Source organism: Engystomops pustulosus, chromosome 8 (assembly GCF_040894005.1).
Source record: "Engystomops pustulosus chromosome 8, aEngPut4.maternal, whole genome shotgun sequence".
Lineage (NCBI taxonomy): Eukaryota > Metazoa > Chordata > Amphibia > Anura > Leptodactylidae > Engystomops > Engystomops pustulosus.
In genome coordinates, this window is record NC_092418.1 from 40,307,161 (window position 1) to 40,332,964 (window position 25,804).

The 25,804-nt window shown below is 42.6% G+C and overlaps 1 protein-coding gene across 4 annotated transcripts in view; it reads left to right on the top strand.

Moving 5' to 3' along the window:
• Positions 1 to 25,804, top strand: part of GRIN2A (glutamate ionotropic receptor NMDA type subunit 2A) — a 348,821-nt gene that overhangs the window by 262,813 nt on the left and 60,204 nt on the right. For all 4 annotated transcript variants that reach the window (XM_072120737.1, XM_072120736.1, XM_072120739.1 and 1 more), the window contains one exon: positions 691 to 805. In XM_072120737.1, the coding sequence (XP_071976838.1) occupies positions 691 to 805 (115 nt within the window). The remainder of the gene's footprint in view (positions 1 to 690; positions 806 to 25,804) is intronic.

Sequence of the window (25,804 nt, forward strand, 5' to 3'; positions counted from 1 at the left end):
CATAATTTTTTCCACGTACAATGGATCAGTGAAAACACAAGCCAATATGAAAACACCCAGAGATATCAATGGCTTTGTGAGGCATCTGTGGAAATCACTGAAATAAAATGACAGAATACCACTCTGAGAAAATCTGTCACTAGGTCAAATTACTTCATCAAACATCCAATAGAATATACAATCAAAGGACTCACTTTTTTGATCACTCTTAATGGATGATTCAAAGCATCCCTTTAAGCAAATAATAATATTGTTTATGAAATGATAAGTAATCACATTTTGCAAAGATCTCTGCTTGCTGTCATTCAACAGGAAGCTTCATTGTTTACTTCCTGTGGAGAACAAACAGAACGGTCCCTGGTCATGTGATGTCACACAAGTGCACCACTCATTATGACACACAGCTCTGATTACTCTCTAAAAGTAATGAGTCCCACATCACATGACCAAAGACAGATTCAAATCAACAGAAAGCAAACTAAGAAGCTTCAGGTTGAAGGACAGCAAGCAGAGATCTAGAAAACAACAAGCGATTGATACAGAAAGTAGATTGGAAAATTGTATAACTTTTCATAACACAATATAGAGAAAATAGAGAACCCTTGTAAATGTTTCTATAACTGAACTGACTTTTTACTCTGCTAAAGCTCATGTTTATTTGCCTAAACTTTTCTTTTCCCCTTTTGGCAGATTTATGTTAAATGTGACATGGGACGGCAGAGATTTGTCCTTTACAGAAGATGGTTATCAAGCGAATCCAAAACTGGTGGTTATACTGCTGAACACAGAAAGAGAGTGGGAAAAGGCAAGTAACCCCTTACATGACATTTTTGGGGGTGTAGGCAATTAAAGGGATTCGCCACTTTACCTCATGAATTTGTAATTTGTGTGTATGTGGGGGGGGGGGGATATTAGGTAATTTACCAATATACATCTATTAATAGTTCTGCTCTGCTTGCTTAATATGTAAAGTGAAGCCTCCTGTCTTTTACCTCATCAGTCAGACGTTCCTGTCCATAAAATGGCTGCAGATGGAGGTTCATGTGATCTCTAAGTGTCCGTAAACAATCGCCCTGCCAGGAGCTTATGATAGTATTCATTAAAAAAAAGATCCAGGGGGGCGTGCCCGGAAGCCGATGTGAGCGGACACACGGAGAGTGAGCTCCGCATCACCAGCGCTGCATAAGCTAAAATTAAGCGGACCCGACTCACCTTAGCATGGGGAACCGGAGGGGACCGTCGGCAGGAAGGTCCAGGAGCGACGAGAGGTCGCCGCCGATCCAGCCAGCGGCGGACTTCTTCAGAAAAAGAAGTGCAGAAGTGCAAGCGGGGACTGGCAAGATGGCGCTGGCCCGAGCCTGCCGCGAGGCGCCACTTCCGGCGCTGCAACACAGCGCAGATAAGGAGAACCCGGAGAACCCGTGTGAGGGGCACGAGCCTCTACCTCTGCACCGGAGTGCAGATGACAAGGTGGGGGAAAAACCTAGCTCCTTTATTGGACCTGGAGAGAGGCCAGAGGTAGCCCCTGGACACCCTAGCTACATATGTAGCAAACAGAAGGCCTCACCTCCACAGCCTGGCTCTCCGGCCACAACATTAACCCCTCCAACACCGGGGTACCAGCACCCATTAAGTGAAGGAAGTCATTCACCAGCACCTGACCTGGGACCACAAATCCTGCACCCCTCATTACCTCCCTCTCCTGCTCTACAGCGCACCCTGTGCTCCCCAGATGTTTTAACCAGTCAAAAGCTGGAAGTATCATATGCGACTGCACTGCGGAAAAGCACATTTTATGCCACTCAAGCTCAATTACCCTCCCCAGTTGGAGATGGGTGTATACTGCAAGCACAGGAATCCCTGACCTCTCCACCGGCCTCCCCACACTTGTATTCCTCGATCCCTTCACAAATGTCTCCACCCTTGCATGACCCGCTATGGCTTTATATCCAGCAAATGCCCACTAAGCAAGATTTCAGGGAGCTGATAGAGGAAGTGAAGGAAGCTTGCCGGCAAGAAATTGCAACAGTCCATAAAGAAGTTCAACAAGTGGCGCAGAGAGTAGATGTACTTGAAGACGACCACAATCTGGCTAGAACAGCGGTTTCCACTCTACAACAGCAGGTTTCAACGCAAGACTCCATTATTAGAGACCTAAGAAGACACATAGAAGACCTAGATAATAGGGGTCGTCGGCACAACATTAGAATCCGTGGCATTCCAGAACAACAGGGGGAGGAGAATGTCCATGGCTACTTACAACACCTCTTCAACACTATCCTGGACAGACCGCTAGACACCCCCATTAAGATGGACAGAGCTCACAGGGCACTGCGCCCTAAGACGGCAGGTCCTCCCCGGGATGTTATTTGCCATGTGAACGACTTCATGTTAAAAGAGGAAATAATGAAGCGGTCTCGCTTGATGAAATCCATCTCTTTTTTGGGGGCTAAGCTCCAACTATACCAAGACCTCTCCTGGATTACGCTACAACAACGCAGAGCCCTGAAACCGCTCTTAGACCTACTAAGAGAACAAGGCATACCTTACCGCTGGGGTTTTCCATTTAGCCTGACGGCAAGAAAAGACGGTCATTCAGCTGTCTTGCGATACCCAGAAGATCTCAAACATTTTTGTGATACTTTCCAGCTCACCCTTCCGGATCTCCCGGACTGGCCTCAACATCGATCCCCAGTGAATCTCCCTCCTACGTGGCAACAAGTCCGACCGTCAAAGAAGAGGCAGAGGGCCCTGGATAGTGGCAGTAGACAGTCCAATGGACGATAAGTATCGACAAGATATTGCCATTTTGCTTCTGATGTATATTATTGTATACTCGGGCTAACCTTAATCCTTATATGTTAAATCTAACTGACTCTTCTTCTCTAATTGTTGTACATATAGTCTTTATCAATGCTTGGGTCAACCACCATAGAGTTTATTATAGTTTAACTACATGTCGGTGTCCTACATAAGGGCTCAGGGATGCGAGTTCATCCAGACGTTTCTGTTCCGCTGCCCATTTTGCTATTCCGGTGTACGTTTTCTTTCCCCAAGGGTAAATCTTCCCGAAGAGGTTTGCTCCCGGCAACTGACAATGTCAGCCCCGGAGAAATGCAGGACTACACTTCGGAGGATTTACGGCGAGACCTGCCGTAGGCTACCCTCGCTTTTGCAAGTGTTTTATGTTAATGTTGTTTTATTCTTGTTTTTGGTTTTATTTCATGTGTTGGTCCATGAGTCTCTATACAAGTTGTCTCCCGATCCACCCAACCGTGTGACGGAAACAGAACCCGGTCGAGCTCCCCCGGGAGGCTCTAAGGCCGCGATTCCGTCACCTATAAAAACTTCCTATACAGCTGACAGGCTAACTTATACAGATTATGGTTAAAATACTTTCCCTAAACACTAAAGGTCTTAATTCAGATGTGAAAAGGCGGCTTCTTCTGAAAGAACTACGCCAGGCCAAAGCAGACATAGTGTTCCTCCAAGAAACGCATTTCACATCCACGAGTTCCTTTCACTTTGCCAACCACTGGTATCCCGTGTCTTTCCTGGCTAATGCTCCCACTAAAAAGGCAGGGGTAGCTATTCTTATTTCTAGGCATTGCCCATTTCAGCTAACGGAAACTGTAGCAGATCCCCATGGCAGATATATTATAATCAAAGGTTCGCTCATGAACATTCACGTAACACTGTGTAATATTTATGCTCCAAACTCCAGCCAACTCCCCTTCCTCAATAAGGTCCTTTCGGGATTAACATCTGATCAACACGAACTCTTATTGGTAGGTGGTGACTTTAATGTAGTGTTCTCGGATAGTGTAGATCGCCTATCAGTCCCGGCTCGCCCGACACCTCAGGGGACGAAAACGTTAGCTACAGGGTTCCGTCATTTGATCCGTAAAAGCTCACTTTACGACCTATGGAGAGTGAACAACCCGACGGCCAGGAACTTTACATTTTATTCCCCCCCCCACAGGACTCACACGCGAATAGACTATTTTTTTGGCAACTACCCGACATTGCGAGCCCTAGGGGATGCTGAAATTGGCCAAATAACATGGTCAGACCATGCACCGATCTCCATAGACTTGAGGTTGGAAGATACCTCACTTAAATCTCCCCACTGGCGTCTTAATGAAACCCTCCTTTCTTCCCCACTCTCAAGAGAATCCCTGAGGACGGTTTTGATTAATTATTTTAAGGAAAACACCCCGACGGCACCATCCGTCCCAATTTTATGGGAAGCCCATAAAACAGTGTTTAGAGGTGAGGCTATATCTATAGCCACCAAGATGAAAAGAGATAGATTACTTAACTACTCTAAATATAAACAGAATCTTAGGCAGGCTGAAAGAGATCTAGCCACCTCCCCCACACCTTCCCTACTAAGACGAATCCAGGTTCTACGTTCTAAACTACGGGAGTTAGACCTTTTAGATGTGGAGCGCATGATTAAATACTCTAAACGGAAATTCTACGAATTCGGTAATAAGGCTCACACATTTCTGGCCAGGCAGCTTAGACATAAATCATCTTCCCAGGCCCCCTTTGCCATAAGAGACAATAAGGGTATTATGCACTATCATCCCTCCAAAATAGCTGAATTATTCCACACCTATTATTCCGCTCTTTACTCTCTAGACTCCCCTTCACCGTCTTCTTCTTTAGAGCAAAACGCGGCACTAGACCATTACCTGTCTCAATGCTCTCTTCCCCAGTTGTCGTCTGAGGCACTGACTCATCTGAATCAAGCCATCACGGCAGAGGAAATAGAGGATACAATAAAGAATTTGCCCGGAGGTAAGGCCCCTGGCCCAGACGGGTTTACATACCTATATTATAAAACGTTCCTCCCTCTCTTGCTCCCTAATATGGTTGAACTCTTTAATGGATTTCTCCAGGGTGAGCCGGTCCCTCAGACGATGCTAGCCTCACATATCACGGTAATCCCCAAGCAAGGAAAGGACCCATCCGAATGCTCTAGCTATAGGCCCATTAGTTTGCTCAATGCCGACCTTAAAATTTTCACCAAACTACTGGCTAACAGACTAGGCGATTGGCTCCCGAATTTGGTGCATAAAGACCAAGTCGGATTCGTTAAATTTAGGCAAGCAGGAGACAACACGCGTCGCACCATCGATTTAATAGATGTGGTCCAAAAATCAAAATCAGAGGCCCTGCTCCTTAGTCTTGACGCAGAAAAAGCCTTTGATCGGTTAAACTGGCAGTTCATGTTCAAAACCCTTGCTCGTTTCGGTTTCAGAGGACCATTCATAAAGGCGCTACATGGTTTGTATGCCTCCCCCACGGCGCAAGTTAGGCTTACCCATGCCCACTCTCCTTCCCTACCTATTCGAAACGGGACACGCCAGGGCTGCCCCTTATCCCCCTTGTTATATGTCCTGAGTATTGAGCCCTTAGCAGCTCTTATTCGTAACTGCCCTGATATTAAGGGTATTCAAGTGCGTGATAAACAGTTTAAAATTGCCCTGTTTGCGGACGACGTTTTACTTACCATCACAGATCCCCTGATATCACTACCAAATTTGCACTCGATTATTACAGAATATAGTGTGATGTCAGGATATAAGATAAACCATGCAAAGTCCGAAGCCCTGCCTCTGAACTTGTCTGCCTCACTACTGCGGACCCTACAGGATAATTTCCACTACTCTTGGTGTAGCTCGTCTCTCAAATACTTGGGGACAAGACTTACGCCATTAGTATCCTCCCTATATAAAGAAAATTTTCCCCCTTTAATCCAAGATGTTAGGAAACAACTCCAGAGCTGGCGCCCCTTATACTTATCCTTGCTAGGCAAAATAGCGGCGATTAAGATGTCTGTCCTGCCCAGGTTTCTCTATCTATTTGAGACCCTTCCGGTTCGAGTCCCAGTAGTTGCCTTGCGCACAATCCAAGCGCTGTTTTTGGACTTCTTGTGGAACTCCAAGAGGCATAGAATTCCTAAAACAGTGCTGGTAGCGCCAAAGTCTAGAGGTGGACTAGGTCTACCGGACATAACCTTGTACTATTATGCAACCCACCTACGCCATATTACCTCTTGGACTTCCCTGCCTGCCTTTAATAGGTGGACAGAGGTAGAGAAGCTTTGGATAGCCCCAACACATCCTAGTGCCTTAATTTGGGGACCACCTATAGAGATTCCGCCTAGATCTTTGCTGGCCCCAATGTCCTTTACTAGAGAAATATGGCGTAGATGCCGCATTAGATACTCCTTGGCTACGTTGAAGTCGCCTCTGACCCCCTTCCTTTATACGCCGAACCTACCTCAGGGTCTGGAGTCCGATTTTGTGGAATTCTGGAAACCCATGCAGGCCTTCCGCATTAAAGATGTTGCCCATCCGACGTCAAAACGGTTACTTACCCTTTCAGATCTCTGCGCGGCGTCCGACCAGTTTAGCCAAGTTTCAGACTCCTACCCTCTAATTTACCGCTTTTGCTCCCAGACATTAGGCTCTACTACAGTACCACCCCTCACAGACTTTGAGAGGATTTGTCTTAGGAGTTCCTCATCTAAGGGTTTGATTTCTGACCTTTACGCCCTACTACTGACCCAGACGTACTTAGAACCAATTCAGCATGCATATATGCAAAGGTGGGAAGACTGGCTGGGGAGACGGTTACCGGTACCCATCTGGAAAGCTATATGGGACAAGGCCCCTAAAGGTTCCTTATCAGCATTATACAAGGAGAACCAGTATAAAATCCTTATGCAGTGGTATCACACCCTAGCACTGCTTCATAAGCTGAATCCACAAATACCAGATGTTTGTTGGAGGTGTAATGCACATGGAGCTTCCGTGTTTCATATTTTCTGGGACTGCCCACATATACAACAATATTGGAGCAAGGTCCAAAATGTATTGGAAAAGACTCTAGGAACCACACTTGAGAAAGACCCTGTCGCTTTCCTTTTAGGCCTCCCCCCTAACAATCTAGGTAAACATCACTCTAAATTGTTTCTACATATACTCTGTGCCGCGAAGACCCTGATCTCCGCTCATTGGAAGCGAGCCGCTCCCCCTTCACAACTGGATCTATGTGCCCGCATACGCCATATGCGGACATTAGAATCCATGACTGCGACCTTACAGGAAAGGTCGGATCACTTTCTTAAAGTCTGGTCCCCTTGGGATGCGATTGAGGACAACTTTCCCCAATAAACTATATCCTTAACCGCTTAGAGGCTCATGGACGTGTTAGGTTGAATTTTTTGTATAGTTGGACCCATGGAAATGTTGTTTTTTTTTTTTTTTTAAAAATCTTCTTTTCCGAGGTCCGTGTCCATTTCTGTGCTGTTTATGTTTGTAATATTTGATGTAAATTTGACTAACAGGCACTACTGTAAGTGGTGGACTCTTGCTGTCCTGTCATTGATCACGATCTCTGAAAGGTGGCAAGACCCCCCTTCTTTCTTCTGCTTTTTTCAGAACAGATGTATCTGACCTAAGGTCCTTTAGCTTAATACGTCTAGTTGGGTCTTGTGCGACCCGGATGTGATTATTTGCTTTATAACACTGGATATGTCTTTGTTCCCCCTATAATGTACATGTCTGTTTTTATTATTCTTGGTTAAAAAAATAATAAAAAAGTAAGTTGGAAAAAAAAAAAAGATCCAGTTTGATTTCCTTTTTTATATGTATAGCGCACACACATTATGCAGCGCTGCACAGGCCATGTTTGATTGTTTTTGGACAGTTGGAGATCACATGACCCTCCATCTGCGGCCATTTTATGGACAGGAATGTCTAACTGATGAGGTAAAAGACAGGAGGCTTCACTTTACATGTCAAGAAATCAGAGCAGAACTGTTAATCAATGTATATTGATAAATTACCTAATATCCTGACCTCCACATACTTACACACACATTTAAAAAAAACATGAGGTAAAATGGCCGACCCATTAAAGCCTATAGTATCTAGTGGAATGTGATTATTGTAATATTCTTGCATGTATCACTTATTAGTCTGAATTATGTGAGTCATATACTGTACCATTCATACATAAAGGCTGGCTATTTTCCACCCTGCTAGTGAAGTTCAGGATGGCATTACACCAGTCCAGGATGTGCATCGCACATTCCCTTTATCTGTCTTCTAATACGTTTACTCAATAAGGCTACATGCACACTGCCATTGCCCGGCACGCGGCAGCGCGCGGGGAGAGGAGGAGGAGGTGAGCGCTGCTCACCCCGGCCATCTCCATAGGGATATATGGCGCACGGTGCCGTATGCCTTGAAAAGATAGGACATGCATCGTACAGCGATAGGGCGCCATGTGTCCATTGCCATCTATGGGGGATGTATATCGACCATATATACGTCCCCCATACGGCAGTGTGAATGTAGCCTAAAACAGTTGACATTGAAAGGAATTATTATTATACGAGTGTTCTAGTTGTTTGAGGAATTGAAGACAATAAATGTTGTGTAAAACATCATTTCCTCTCTATCTGAAGATGGTAATTTCCCCCTGTCTGCTTTATCTCCAAGTTCTGCATAAAGTGAGCAGGTTTGCTGTTCAGACAGCTTGACGGACAGCCCTGCATAGCATAGCATACATCCTGCAGGGTAATCTCTAATATGTTTTATTGCTGTGCAATGTTTGCGAGAGAACTGCTCATCCTTTCAACTAGAAAGCTCTGGAAGTTGATTTATTACCCTGATTTACATTCTCGTGTCAGATTGCGTGCCATATGCAGCCATATGTGGGACCTATGCAATTTATTTTAATCTTAACTTCAGACTGAGAAGGGTCAAATAGACAATGTGACCTATTAGAATAAGGATAATAACTTAATAGCGTTCTTCTATTTGCGCAATTACACTTGGCTGCACCAAGCCTTTCTATTTAAGGAGGCGAAAGGTCAGTTAGCACCCCCATCCTCATTCACTGTGAGGGAGATTTATCAGGAGTTTCCGAGGTAAAACTGTTCTAGTTGCCCAAGGAAACCAATCAGAGCTCAGCTTTAATTTTATAATGAGCGGTGGGAAAATGAAAGCTGAGCTCTGATTGGTTGCCATGGGCAACTAGAACAGTTCTGCTCTCAGATACTGTATATAAATGAGTTTACACACAAATCTATGTGCATACAAATGATATTTTACATGTTACACACTATTCATTTCAATGGTATACATTGGGGCAGATTTACTTACCCGGTCCAATCGCGATCCCGCGGCGCGTTGTCCGACATTGATTCGGAGCTTGCCGGAATTCACTAAGGTCGTGCTCCCGATATCCACTAGGTGTCGCTGCTGCGCTGAAGTCCACCGTAGTTCACCTCCTTGTCCAGGTGTAAGTGAGTGCTATTCTTGCGACACAATTTTTTTTTTTAATTCTGTGGTTTTACCGAATCTGGTGGGTTTTCAGACGGCCACGCCCCCCAATTTCTGTCACATGAAAGCCGGCGCCGATGTGCCACAATCCGATCACATGCGCCAAAATCCTGGGGCAATTCGGCGCAAATTGGAATTTATTTTTTAAAATCATCTCTATAAAATCCTTTAGACAATTCAATATAAAAACATGTAAAGACGAATTTCCATTTGTGCAATTTGGCATAACATACAACTTTTTTCCCCAACAAATATACATACAAAGTCCTTATATTAATACATAGAACATTTCCATTAAATAGACATACATAATCCGATGTATAGGTACATATCTTCTAACCAGAAGCATCAGCCATATTTTTCTACTGGAAGCTCGTGTTAGAGATCTGGAGGAAGATATTGCACGGCTGCGAGCAATTGACAATCTTGAGAGGAGTATGCTTCTCACTGAGCAAGCAATAAGCGGGGTAGAAGTGGAGGGTGGAGAGGAAAGCCTGCAGGGCCAGGTGGGTAGCTGGGTTACTGTAACTAGAGGGGGTAGGAAGGGGTCAAAGAAAAGGAAGGCCAACTCTGACTCTGAACATCCAAGCAAAATTGCAAAATTGTGCAATGATGTAAGGACGTCAGTGTCAGAAATGGCAGCCCTAGCGGATCCTGCTCTCCCTCACAGCCGGGGGAGCAGACCAGCTAGTAGTAGGGTGGATGGGAGTCCAGGTAAGCCAAGGCAGCTAGTGGTTGTAGGGGACTCTATAATCAGGAAGACGGATAGAATAATTTGTCGCCAAGACCGCCTCAACCGAATGGTTTGCTGTCTCCCTGGTGCCAGGGTTCAGCATGTGGTGGAAAGGGTGGATAAATTACTGGGAGGGGCTGGGGATGACCCAGCTGTCGTGGTCCATGTTGGTACCAATGACAGAATAGATGGTAGGTGGAGGAGCCTGAAGAATAATTTTAAAGAACTAGGTTCAAATCTTAAGGAAAGGACCTCCAAGGTAGTATTCTCCGGAATCCTACCTGTGCCATGCGCTACACAGAGCAGACAGCGGGAGCTCAGGCAGTTAAATGCATGGCTCAGATCCTGGTGTAGAGCAGAGGGATTTGGGTTCCTAGAGCATTGGGCTGACTTTTCACTGGGGTACAAGCTGTTTTCTGCAGATAACTTGCACCTAAGTGGAAGGGGGGCTGCTGTGCTGGGGGAGAAGATCCTAGCAGGGGTGGCGGAGTATTTAAACTAGGATCGGGGGAGAAGGAAAAGGAAGACACTGAAGGGGTAGACAGGTCAGAGAGGGGGCAGGTTATGTTGGTGGGTGGTGATGTGGGCTGTGTATGGGGGCCTAAGGCAGTGGATAAGGAGATCCACAAGTTGCAGAACAGTGGTGAGGATATATGTGCCAGTAAAATTACTTTGAATCAGATAAATAACTGTGGAAAATTAAATTGTATGTTCACAAATGCCAGAAGTATCTCAGGCAAAATGGGCGAGCTTGAGGCTCTGATATTAGAGGAACAGTTAGATGTTGTTGGTGTAGCAGAGACATGGCTTGATGCATCGCATGATTGGGGCGTTAATATTCAAGGTTTTACACTCTTTCGAAAAGACAGGGCAAATAGGAGGGGAGGTGGTGTATGTCTGTATGTCAGAAGAGACTTGAAAGCGATTGTGAATGAGACAGTGGTCTCAGAGTGTGAGGAGGCTGAAACTTTGTGGGTTGAAATTCAAAGCCAAGAGAGCTTTGAGAAAATTATTTTTGGTGTAATTTATAGACCCCCTAACATCTGAGGAAATAGAGGGTCACCTATATAAACAGATGGAGCGGGCTGCACAGGAGGGGACCGTAGTGATAATGGGAGACTAACTTTCCAAATATAAATTGGGGTCAGGGCTCGTCTTCATCTGTGAAGGGGAGACATTTTATGAACATTCTTCAGGATAATTTTATGGTGCAGCTTGTAGAAGATCCCACAAGAGGTGACGCATTGTTGGACCTTGTGATTTCTAACAATGAGGAGATTGTCCAAAATGTCAGTATCAGGGAACCCCTTGGGAACAGCGATCATAATATAATTATTTTCCTCTTAAACTTTAAAAAGCAGAAACAGGTGGGAAAATCGAAAACTTTGAATTTTAAGAGGGCTAATTTCCAAAAATTCAGGGCTGCAATACAGGATATAGACTGGGATCAGATACTGTCACATGGTGATACTAATGTTAAATGGTAGAAATTCAAATCTATCCTGGGTTTTTATACTTCTAAATTTATTCCAATAGGTAACAAGTATAGACGGGCTAGATTACACCCCGCGTGGCTTACAGCTACAGTTAAAAGGGCAATTAATGAGAAAAAGAGGGCATTTAAAAAATATAAATCTGACGGGTCACCTGAGGCTTTCAATACTTACAAAAAACTTACCAAAATCTGTAAAAAAGAAATCAAATCAGCCAAAATACAAAATGAAAGACAGGTGGCTAAAGATAGCAAAACAAATCCCAAGAAATTTTTTAGGTATATCAATGCAAAAAAAATGGGTCACAACAGGTTGGACCCCTTTATTCTGAAAATGGGGCATCGGTGACTGGAGACCAGGAGAAGGCGGAGATACTTAATAGGTTTTTTAGCTCCGTTTATACAATAGAAGAGAGAACTTCTGACTTGGGTGGTGCCAGTGCGGGTCACGGATCCTGTGATATACTAGGCTGGCTAAATGTAGACATTATCCAATCTAAGCTCAATAAAATCAATGTGTACAAAGCTCCTGGACCAGATGGGTTACACCCCAGAGTTCTTAAAGAACTCAGTTCTGTTATTGCTGTACCGCTGGCTAAAATCTTCAGGGATTCTGTAATGTCTGGTGTGGTGCCAAGTGACTGGCGCAAGGCAAATGTGGTGCCAATATATAAAAAGGGCTCTAGAACTTCGCCTGGCAATTACAGGCCTGTAAGCTTAACTTCCATTGTGGGGAAAGTATTGGAAGGGTTAGTAAAAGACTACATACTGGAGTATGTGACATCAAATAGTATAATAATAATTGACAGCCAGCATGGGTTTACTAAGAATAGAAGTTGTCAAACTAACCTTATCTGCTTTTATGAAGAGGTGAGCAGATGCCTGGATGGAGGAGCAGCTGTGAATATTGTGTTCTTGGACTTTGCAAAGGCATTTGACACTGTCCCTCATAGACGCCTGATGGGTAAAATTAGGGCTATTGGTTTGACAGAAATCATTTGCAATTGGATTGAAAACTGGCTGAAGGATCGTATCCAGAGAGTTGTGGTCAATGATTCCTACTCGGAATGGTCACCAGTTATGAGTGGTGTACCCCAGGGTTCTGTGCTTGGCCCACTACTATTTAATATATTTATTAATGATATAGAGGTAGGAATTAATAGCACTGTGTCTATTTTTGCAGATGACACCAAACTGTGTAGTGTAATACAGTCTATGGAGGATGTTCATAGGCTGCAGGGTGACTTGGACAAACTGAATGTTTGGTCATCCACTTGGCAAATGAGGTTTAATGTGGATAAATGTAAGGTTATGCGCCTGGGGGCCAATAATCCAAAGGCAAAATATGTCCTTGGGGGAGTAAATCTGGGAGAGTCCCTTGTTGAGAAGGACCTGGGGGTACTAGTAGATCATAAATTGAATAACAGCATGCAATGTCAATCAGCTGCCTCTAAAGCCAGTAGGATCTTGTCATGTATCAAAAGTGGTATGGACTCTCGTGATAGGGATATAATATTACCACTATACAAGGCACTGGTTCGGCCACACCTGGAATATGCTGTCCAGTTCTGGGCACCGGTCCATAAAAAGGATGCCCTGGAGCTGGAGAGGGTTCAACGTAGAGCCACAAAAATGATAAGGGGTATGGAGGGTTTCAGTTATGAGGAAAGATTAAAACAACTAGATTTATTTAGTCTGGAAAAGAGACGACTACGAGGGGACATGATTAATTTATTTAAATATATGAATGGTCCATACAAAAAATATGGTGGTAAGTTGTTTCAGATTAGATCAAATCAAAAGACGAGGGGGCACTGTCTCCATTTGGAGAAATCAAGGTTTAATCACCGGAGGCGACAGGGCTTTTTTACTATGAGAACGGTCAATCTGCGGAATAGCCTGCCTCAGGCACTGGTCACAGCAGGGACAGCGGATAGCTTCAAGAAGGGTCTAGATGCCTTTTTACACCTAAATAACATTGATGGTTATGTTATATAGAATTGTTTCCCCTAAATCCCTTCCTCATCCAATCCCTTCCCTTCCTTGGTTGAACTTGATGGACAAGTGTCTTTTTTCAACCGTAGAAACTATGAAACTATGAAACTATGATATCAAATACCTGTATAAACTTTGGATATTCAAAAATGAAGATTGGATTTTTATCCCCATTATACTCAAAGACACATATTTCCTGATTTTATGTACTGTGACACTCCCCTTGATAAAAGCCATCCGCGAAACACGTGTTGGGGTCTCACAGTGTACGCCTAACCAGTGGTATGGTAACTATGGCCTAGATTTGGATTTGATTTATACATTTTTTGTGCTATATCTTGTTGTTTCCATTTAGCCTGTCTTAATATTGTTCCATACTTCTTATGTACTATGCCCTTAGTAGGCAAATTATTCTGATATTGGCATTAGATTTTTTATCATATGTTCCTGTCTATTGCTATGATACTTATACTGTGATCAATAAAGCTTTCTTCTATTTTGAATAGTATATACTTCTCATTTTTTTTTTTTGGTTCAAGGTTTTGGTGTACTGTACTGTAGAATCATGTATAATGTTATGGGGCAGAGCCTGAAACTTGGCCCGTTTTAGTATTTCTGATGCATTCTTTGTGTATGTGTATATATGTTTCCTTACCAAGCTTCATCATGTTTCACAGCAGTATGAAGTACTGCTCTTTTATGTGCATATTCCAGGGCAGGGTCCTGTTATGAGGTTGTAGGAGTAGGCCGCTGGGGACTTTTAAGTAGGCACAGACATTAATTATTAACAAAGACCTTAATTAGCAAGACTCCACACTGCTTCCCTGAGGCCAAAGGCTCACTTGGCCTCATGTTAATTGTGTCGCCTTTCCCCGCTCCCTTAAATTCCAAAATGTACATTATTTTATATATTATTTCTCTAAAATGTACTGTTTTTTTTTGTCTATGAAATACATTTCATGTATGAAATATGTAATGATAACTACAAAAACATTTTCTCTATGCTAATTACAGTTACAGTAGGTTTCATGTGTTTTTGCCATGGGCTTGCTGTAAAAACCATGGGTAACTCATGGCCCTATTGCCCTCTATTCTGCACGTTCAAAGTGCAGTGCATGCACAGTGAGGTATTGTGCATCACCATGTAGAGAAAGTGCTGATTGCCCGCAGGTCTTATTCCTGCCCATCTTTGACACCTGGACATTCACTTCCTATGGACGTTGGAGGTGGGATGAGGGGGTGAACAACGCTCAACTGCTGATGTCAACTGCCGCAAGCAACAGCACACAGCTTGTGGCTTGCAGCTTGCAAAATGCACACATTTGTGTACATGAGGCCTTAGGGGGAGCTTATAGGTGACAGCTGTGGGGAATTTGGTAGTAGAAACTATATGGACCCCTCAGTTATCTCCAAGTCCCTGATAAATATATGTAGATATTTAACTTTATACAATTCCTTTATAAAAGAATTCTCAAATGTATCTAGTTTTGTACATATTTGACAGACGTTGTAATTAGTTTTTGTAGTGAAGTTTTTTTGTTATCACAAATCTCTGAATATAAGCCAAGCAATTGCTATTATCTATGATACAAAAGATTGACTAGAGATGAGGACTGAACCATCATGCAGTATCCATGGCATCCAGTAGCTATTTTTCCTAACTCCATTTGTACTGGTTGACTGAATAGTGGATTTAATGAAGAATCTGATAAATGCAATGCTACACAGAACTTCTGTCATTGTTTAAAGTTGTAATAAAAAGTTAGCCTATAATATAATGTTCTTATTTCCTCCACACAGAAAGTCTTGTGACAGGAAAAAAGTGTGAGCCCGGTGCACCCCCCACAACCTCTGTCCCTGACCACTCCCTGGCACTAGATTAATTTGCAGTAAAACAAACAATAGACACAGACAAATAGTGAGGTCATGCAAAGCAAGATGGCGGCAAGATACAAAATAATAAGGCAATTGATTAGTCAAAGGTACAAGCAAAGGGCTAGAAACAAAGCAAAGCAATTTATAGTAAACAGATAACCAATGCCGGAAGATTTGTCCTACAGGCACCTGTATATGGGTCCATGAGGAATTTATGCAGTAACTGGACTTGGCCCAGGAAGCTAGCTGATGAAACACCTAGTACACCAATAGGACTGTGAGCTCACATTTGTAGCTAAAAGAGGCTAATCGAGCAGCTCTCTTCAACAAACACCTGGGTGTGGTACTTCATCCAGGAGAACTCAGACTGTGGACCTACAACCTGGAAGAGTTCTGACAGACAGTAGAAGACAATCTGCTTTTCTAGCACAAATGTTAGAAGCACAATAAAGACATACTTACTACCAGTGATGGGAATAAAGCACTTTGGTAAGATAGAAACTGACTATTTAGCTCCAGCAGTGTTTGTCTGTGTCTTTTTACTTTTGCTCAACTCCTGCTTACTCCCCATCCCCATAGAATTATTTTGAGTTGTAATTTTACACGTTAGTCATTTCTCTCTAGCAATATCGATTCAAGAGTGATTTCAGAGTGAATGTGAGTTTAGGAGAGAGAGGGGGGGGGGGGAGAAAAGTCAGATTTTATGGATAGCAAACCTGATAATATTCATGCATGTGATATAATTAAAAAAACTGAAAAGCATGGGTGATATCCATAGGTGATTAGAAATATCCACAAATTGTCCATAAATGCTTACGATGAAACTGTTCCTTTAAATGTCTATGAACATCACCACTTTACCACTGCAGTGCTCCAGATGCTGGTTGGAAGGAGGCAAGGACAAAAGCAATTAGTTTACTTCTTCTAGAACAATATCAATTAATCTACTACTGAAGAGATTGGTATCAAAGGTCACAAATATAAAAACCAAGCTGAGTAAATATCCACTGCAGCAAGTGGCACGTGAATAATTGGCCATATTAATTCACTTCAGAAAGATTACAGTAAGAGAAGGCTGTTGACAAGTGAATTACCAAGCAAATAGTTCTGTTAGTTCTGTTGTGCCATTCTGGCACAAATAATATACAGGCAGTCCCCTACTTAAGAACACTCGACTTACATATGACCCCTGGTTACAAACGGACCTCTGGATATTGGTAATTTATTGTACTTTAGTCCTAGGCTACAATGATCCACTGTAACAGTTATCACAGGTGTCTGTAATTAAGCTTTATTATTAATCCTGATTCTTATGACAACCCAACATTTTTAAAATCCAATTGTCACAGAGACCAAAAAAGTTCTGGCTGGGATTACAATGATAAAATATACAGTTCTGACTTGCATACAAATTCAACTTAAGAACAAACCTACAGACCCTTATCCTGTATGTAACCCGGGGACTGCCTGTACCATATTTTTCAGACTATAAGGTGCACCGGATTATAAGGCGCAGCATCAATAAATGCCTGCTAAAATGTCTAGGTTCATATATAAGGCGCACTGGACTATAAGGCGCACCTTTGATTTCTGATTGAAACCAAGGATTTTTTGTGCGCCTTGTATGGTATGTTCTTCAAATATATTTTCATCTTGATTAACATATTTTAATTTTATTCCATGAAATAAAAAAACCCCAAGAAAACAAAAAAGTCTGGTCATATCCTTATTTCTTGATAGGGGCGTAACTAAAGTGGTAGCAGCCATAGCAGCTGCTTTGTGGCACACAGAGGCAGGAGAGCCCAACAGGTATTGTGTATGTATTTGTTAGGTATATGCTTTATGTATGTGTGTTTGGTGTGTATTTGCTCCATGTGTGTGTATATGTGATGTGTATATGCTCTATGGTACTGTATGTATGTGTGTATATGCTGTACGTATGTATAAGAGGTGTGTATATACTATGTGTTATCATCATAGTATCATATTATATAAGGCTGGAAAAAGACGCAAGTCCATCAAGTCCAACCTTTAAGAATTAAAGAAATGTTTTATCCCCATAACCCGTGATATTTTTGCTCTCCAGAAAGGCATCCAGGCCTCTCTTGAACATGTACATAGAGTCCACCATAACAACCTCCTGCGGCAGAGAGTTCCATAGTCTCACTGCTCTTACAGTAAAGAACCTTTGTCTATGGTGATGGTAAAATCGCCTCTCCTCTAGGCGTAGAGGATGCCCCCTTGTCCTGGTCACAGGCCTAGGTATAAAAAGATCTTTGGAGAGATCCTTGTACTGTCCGTTCAGGCATTTGTACATTGTAATGAGGTCTCCCCTCAGTCGTCTTTTTTCTAAACTGAATAATCCCAAATTTTGTAATCTGTCATTGTATTCTAATCCCCCCATTCCCCCAATAATCCTGGTTGCTCTCCTCTGCACCCGTTCCAGCTCTACTATATTCTTTTTATACACTGGTGCCCAAAACTGTACACAATATTCCATGTGTGGTCTGACCAGGGATTTGTATAAGGGCAAAACTATGTCTTTATCATAAGAATCTATTCCTCTCTTGATACATCCCATAATTTTATTTGCTTTAGCAGCAGCCGCCTGGCTCTGGTCACTAAAATTAAGTTTACCATCCACCAATACCCCCAAGTCCTTTTCAGCTCCAGTTTTATTAAGTAATGGACCGTTTAGGACATAATTATACTTTTTGTTTCCATGGCCCAAGTGCATAACTTTACATTTATCTATGTTAAACCTCATCAACCATTTCTCTGCCCACTCCTCAAGCTTCCACAAATCCCTCTGTAATGCTAAACTATCGACCTCAGTATTTATTACTTTACACAGCTTAGTATCATCTGCAAATATTGAAACTTGACTGTGTAAACCCACTACAAGGTTATTAATAAAAATATTAAAAAGAAATGGCCCCAATACTGACCCCTGTGGCACTCCACTAGTAACCTCAACCCAATCTGAGAATGTGCCATTAATGACGACCCTCTGTTTTCTATCACTAAGCCAATTACTTACCCAAATACACAGATTTTCTCCTATTCCCAGCAGTCTCATTTTATATACCAACCTTTTATGTGACACGGTGTCAAATGCCTTTGAAAAGTCCAGATATACAACATCCACAGCGTCCCCCAGATCCAGTCTTGAACTTACCTCCTCGTAGAAACCAATCAGATTAGTCTGACAGGACCGATCTCTCATAAACCCATGCTGACACTGGGTTATAAGGTTGTGCACAGTGAGATACTCCAGGATAGCATCTCTAACAAACCCCTCAAATATTTTCCCCACCACAGAAGTTAGACTCACGGGTCTGTACTTTCCAGGATCGCTATTTGATCCTTTTTTGTATATTGGTACCACATTTGCTATGCGCCAGTCCTGTGGAACATAACCGGTCCTCAGTGAATCTTCAAATATTAAAAATAACGGTCTGTCTATCACGGTACATAGTTCATGCAGAACCCGGGGGTGTATGCCATCTGGCCCCGGTGATTTATCTATCTTAGTGCTTGCAAGGCGGCGCCGTACCTCTTCCTGGGTTAAACTGTTGACATTCCAAAAAGAATTTACATTATTCCTCATTGTGTCTTCCACCAGGGGATTTTCCTGGGTAAAGACAGTTGAGAAGGCGACATTCAGTAGACTGGCCCTTTCCTCATCTCCTTCCACCATGACCCCCATGTTATTTCTAAGGGGACCCACACTCTCTGTTTTAAGTTTCTTATCATTTATATACTTGAAAAATAATTTGGGATTATTTTTGCTCTCTCTGGCAATTTTTCTCTCAGTCTCTATTTTTGCGGCCTTTATCTGCTTTTTACAGGATTTATTTTTCTCTCTATAATCCTGTAATGCCTCATCGCTACCTTCACTTTTAGCACCTTAAACGCCTTATCTTTCTCGCTTATTGCTTTCCTTACAAGACTAGTTAGCCACATTGGCTGTTTCTTGTTCCTCTTATGCTTTTTCCCATAAGGTATGTGTTTCTCACCGGACTTTTTCAGAATATATGAGAAAAATTCCCATTTTTGGGGGGGGGGGCTTGTCTCTGAGAACATTATCCCAGTCTATGCCTTTAAGGTCTTCCCTTAGTTGCTGAAAATTTGCCCTCCTGAAGTTTAAAGCGTTGGTTGCCCCTTCCCTAACGATCTTAGTAAACTGTAGTACAAAATCAATGATATTATGATCACTATTCCCCAGGTTCCCCTCAACCTGTAGTTTTGATACCCTATCAGGTCAGTTGGTTAGGATAAGGTCCAGCAGTGCCCCCCCTCTTGTTGGCTCCAGGACTATTTGCGACAGGTAATTGTCTTTTGTTGTTGACAAGAACCTGCTACCTTTGAAGGACCTGCATGTTTCTGCCCCCCAGTCAATATCTGGGTAATTGAAGTCGCCCATGATAAGTACTTCACCATGCTTTGAAGCCGCATCCATTTCACTTATCAGCATTTCCTCTGCTGCCTCCATTATATTTGGAGCCTTATAACAAACCCCTAGTACAGTGGTGGCGAACCTATGGCACGGGTGCCAGAGGTGGCACTCGGGGCCCTCTCTGTGGGCACCTAGGCCATTACCAGGGAGGACTCCAGACATATTCCTGAAGTCCCAGACAACCCAGGACTTGCTGTGCACAGAGCTATTTTAGAGAGACAGCGCTACCTGGGACTATTTTCTGCTTTATTGGTGTCCTCAGGTGCTGATATGAATGAAAGTTGTGACAGAGAAGGGAGTATAAATTTCTGTGGTGGCACTTTGCGATAATTAAGTGGGTTTTGGTTGTAGTTTGGGCACTCGGTCTCTAAAAGGTTCGCCATCACTGCCCTAGTAATATTTTATTATTCTTTTTCCTTCCCCTTATCTCCACCCATAGGGACTCCACATTTGCATTTGCTTGAGGCAAGAATTCACATATAAACAAACCCCTCCCCCTTTTTTATTTATACGATCCTTTCTAAAAAGACTATAACCATCTATAGTAACAGCCCAGTCATAGCTACTGTCCAGCCATGTCTCGCTGATACCCACTATATCATATTTCCGCTCCAACATCAAGAGTTCCAGTTCCTCCATTTTGTTTGTGAGGCTTCTGGCATTGGTGTGGTACAGGCAGTATTTCGGAGAAAACTACCTTTGAGGTCCTTGACCTGTTACTTTGTCATTAGTGCCAATGTAGACCATGACTGCTGGTTCCTCACCAGGCCCTCCCAGTAATCTGTCAACCCGATCCGCAACATGCCGAACCCGAGCACCCGGCAAACAACACACTGTTCGGTACTCACGGTCTTTGTGACAGATTGCCCTGTCTGTTCCCCTAATAATCGAGTTATTGTAACTCACATGTGTGTAGAGATATGTAGATTTTTTAGGGGGAGGGGGGTCCCATTCAGAAGTCTATTTGGGGCCCTGGGTAACCTTGTTACACCCCTGCTTCATAAGTTTCATCATCCAGCATATCCCATCAAGCACTGACAGGCAGTTCCATGATTCCCCTGTGCATTTGGCCAAAAAAGGGAGTACTTGGCCTTTAGGACCATACCTATGGTACACCAAAAGGTTAATTTGCATAAAAATAGAAATGTAGATTTTTTATTTTATATCAGGCCTTGAAGAAAGTCATGCAAAGCCATACAAAGCAATGCGGCACATTTACTTAAGGGTCCGAACGCCGCACTTTTGTCAGGTTTCGCAATCATTTCCGTTTTGCGGTGAGTTGCCCAGGGTTTTTGGTGCATGCAATCGGATTGTGGCGCATCGGCACCGGGTTGCATGTGACAGAAATCGGGGGGTGTGGCCGTCGGATGACCCGAAGGATTCGGACGGACCGCGGAATTTAAAAATGGAATTGTGTTACAAGATCAAGCACTCACATGTACCAGGAAGAAGCAGGTGAACTCCAGCGGACCTCAGCGCAGAAGCAACAAATGCAGGAACTCGGGCACAGGATGTTAGTGAATCGCGGCACACCCGAATCCTCGTCGGACAATGCACCGCGGGATCGCGACAGGACCGAGTAAGTAAATCTGTCCCATTGGGGCACAATAATAAATATGCCCAATATGTTTAGTTTGCCCCAGAAGCAGATTGTCCCTTAAATGCTATATCTGGGATCTAGCCTCCAGTAACATGAGGAAATGGTATTCACAAAGCAGCAGGTATAGACAAGCTAGCAGATACTAATATTGGCAGTATAAGCTCACAATGATAAAAAAACTGGAACACCAATATTAGCAAAGAACAGACAGTAGTAGGGTAGACAGAGTCAAGTAGCAAGACAGATTTGCAACCGAATAGTCAAATAGTAGAATACCTTTATAGTAAACTGGAACCTAAGAAACTTTACTGCTCAGGTACACACAATTGTGGGAAATGACTAAAAGGCCGGAAAAAAGGAGAACAATCGGAGAGAAACATTCTGTGTGCCGGAGGCATTTCCCTGAGCGTTCTTGGTTCATTCTTACTCATAGTCAAGGAGCCTGAGAAGCAGTTCCCAACTGGTCACTAGCTCAGTAGGAAAATCTTACATGTGCACAGAACATTTAGAAGGATCAACAAGTGCAGACTAAAGGCAGCAATACAGGTGCCAGAAGGAGGGAAGCGGTGGTAACCAGAATGGGGGGCGAATAGAGAAAGCATGCTGAGCAATAGACCAGAAGCATCTGCAAAATGAACTCTATAACCTCAATAGCCATCAATTCCGAATCTTATACAATTTGCACATGTAGCCCTTTTCATTTTTTCACATTTAATTACAAATTTATCGACAATTGCCAATTTTTATTATTAGTAATCTAATTTTGGATAAAGATTTCAATAGTGTTTTAAGCTGTGGGATAAAACGTAAAAACGTTTCCCATAAATAGTTTAGTATTTCCTTGACATAAGACGGCACAGGGCTGAACTTCTTCGGGGAACTCTAAGTGGCTGTCTCTCCTGCCACTGTCATAAACATTTCATTACCACAGAAGACCTGATGGTGACAAGAAGTGGTAAACCTGTCGGCTCATACATGTCATGTGGGAGATGCTAAGACCATTTACTAACTGGAATTACATACTCATGTCCGTTAATCCCACTGGGATATTTTCCCGTTTTTTGAGTACGTTGATGTTTCTTTTTTTTTTTTCTCTAAACACAAAAAATTCCCTAGTGGTCACACATTATTGAACTGCATAGAGCCAAGTGTATGATGTTGAAACAGTTTAGTGTCCTGAGGCTTACACTACTTTGAAATGGAAGAGCGAGATACAGAAAGAGAATGAAATATCAGACGTCTGACAGCCCTCTATAGATGAGCTGAAGAAAATAACCTGTTGAGACCGCAAAAACACATTTCTTTAGCCATTAGCTGCCTTATCCTCCAAACTATTCACCATTGGATAAATGATTGTGGGAATTTTTCTTATAGGTGTACCCATTAATTTAGGAAATTTCCTTAAAGCTTTTTCCATAAAAGTGATCTATATATAGGATAGGTCATCAGCAGGTGATCGGTGGGAGAGCAACACTTGGTTTCCTCACGATCAGCTGTTTGACACCACGGACTGAGCCAAAAGCACACAGCTCATCCTTAGTGAGGTGGCCATCCTGCCTCACCGTTTTTGATTTTCAAGGATTCCTTTATTTTCACCAAAAAGCACAAAACACATGTTTACAGAAGAAAAATCTAAGGCTACATTCTGACCTTGTGTAGTAAGCATGCTTCAGGAGGATTTTTGACATATCCTGACCACAGAGGGCTAGAACTTTTCCCACTTTATGTTCTTACAATGAAATATGTTCCCTGCTTTAGCGCCTTCCCCCTAAAAATGTAGAAAGAATGAAAAAACAAGAGAGGACGGCACCTCGTGTAATACTGTTGGGATCAATGGTTGGTGAGAGAAGGGAGTACTGCTCACCTAAAAGCACCTTGTTACAGTGCAGTTTGTAGCCCACCCTGTGGAAGGGTTCTGGATTGTATGGCTTATTGAAGCCAATAGCAGGAGTAGATGGATGGTTTGGTGTAAGCAGCTCCCACAGCTCCAAAATACCCGGACCTCGAATAGAGGCCGTTGTAGACAGTGGAGTAAAAAAAACTGAAAAAACAGGAGAAAGAAGCTATCATGGGTCGCTAATAGGCCAAATCATATCTAGAATAGTGATAAATAGCTGAAAATAATCTGAATTGAAAATCTTTTATTATATAAAACAAGAAACAGTGATAAAAATAAATGTCTAGGTCTCTTTATCACTATTGTAGATACAATTTGGCCTATTAGCGCCCACAATAGCTTCTCCTGTTTTTTTCGTTTTTTACTACACTTTCCTCTAAATATGGGAGGGGTGAACATGATTTTGCTAATATTGATGTTCTGGATCTCCACCGAAAGACATAACTGCCCACATTTGGACAGTTACATAACTGGAGAAACTCCCACAATGGACATTCAGTGGAGGCCCGGGATGGATATCAAATAGTTGCATCTGTCCCCCACAGTGTCGAATGGGATCTACTGAGAGTATACTGTGCTCACCAGCAGGAAGAAAAACATTCAACTGTGTTTTTCCATCCAATGTTTCCTGCTGGATGTGATATATACTGAGCAGATGAATGCATAAAGGTTTCCTCTGTCAGTCAGTAAGTCTATGGACACGTTCAGCACAGCTTTTCGGGAGGTTACAGTGAACATATACAAAAATCAAGATGTGAATAGAACCTAAAATCTAATGCTGACATGACATTTTTATTTGGAGAAAGTCAGCCTTGGCTCTTTTAAGACTGCACTCTTATCAAACTGAAGTGGATGAAGCCTCGAGTCAGAATAAAGAGGTTTTGGAGGAATGTTTCTTGTGCCGCACGGATAGATTTAGTGATGCCATCTTTTCAGAAATGCGTGTGATCGTATGCTTTTTTGCAACTTAACAGTGGAACTTTGCTTCAGTTCTTTCGTTCAAGGAGGAAAACCATTCCCTGCAAGTTTAATTTTAGAAATATAGATGTAGACAAAGATGACTGCTCAGGGTATTGATGCTAGGTTTGCCGAGTCTCATATCACTTTAAAGGAAACCTACCACTTGAAGTGGTAGGTGTAAGATGCATATACCGAGCACCAGCTCAGGGTGAGCTGGTGCCGGAGCTTAACTTTCATTAGTGTCCTAAACCTCTGTATCGCGTTTTAAACACTTTTTAATCTTTATAGCCGAAGCTGCTTCGGCGCATGACGGTACGCGCTTGGCGCACCATGCGCGCGACCGTGTGCGCCTACATAGGAAATGCCGGGGAGCTACACACATGGTCGCAGGCATGGTGCGCCGACGCTCCTTCAGCTGTAAAGGATAAAAAGTGTTTAAACCGCGATACAGCGGTTTAGGACACTAATAAAAGTAAGCACCGGCACCAGCTCACCCTGAGCTGGTGCTCGGTATTTCCATCTTACACCTACCACTTCAAGTGGCAGGTTTCCTTTAAGGCTACATTTTCTTTCTTATGCTTGTAGAGATTTTTGTTGTTAGTGAAAAAAATATATAATAACCCCATTATATATATTGTGTTATTACTCGATTTTAGTGTATGAACCTTAAATAGGTATTCTCGTCTGGGCATTCACATTCAATTTCATTAATCTGCCGTATATAAACATTTCTTCAATTAGATGTTATTAAAACAAAATTTAGCTGTGTGAAGATAATTTCTCATAAATGTAGTCATATCGTACCTTAGAAACAAGACTGTGTCCTTGGATACAGCCACCTCTGCTGGAGGAATTGTGCAAAGAAACAAAAGGTTTTGTATATGAAATGTCTGGGAGTTGCTGAGTGTCCCACAGCCGTCCTGTGGTAATGAACGCTGAATCCTGGTAGTCAGGCAGGGGTCAATAGTACATGTCTGGCCACTGCTGCCAGAGTGTGGGGTGGTCGTATCCGAGTAAGCTATATTGTTTCTAAGGGACAACATGGCCACATTTATGAGAAATTGGGGCAGATTTATCAAGCTGGCTGAAAGTCAGAATATTTCTAGTTGCCCATGGCAGTATTTTCTGAGTGCATAGAGACAAATCCATATGAAAAGAAAGGTTTTTGATAAATAACAGTAATTTAAAATAAGACCATAATAAAGTAAAGCCTGTATTGACTTTTAAAGCTATCACTTTGCACAAGGCACACATTGTACTCACACATTTGATTTATACTCCATATAGGTCGGACACTAAGCTCTAATCTCTTTGGACACAAAGTGGTATTATAAGTCCTCAGAAATTAATTTTAACTACATCACCGCACACCAAAGAAGGTCAAGAGAGAATGTAATGCTAGTCTTCATGTAAATTGTGTGGAGT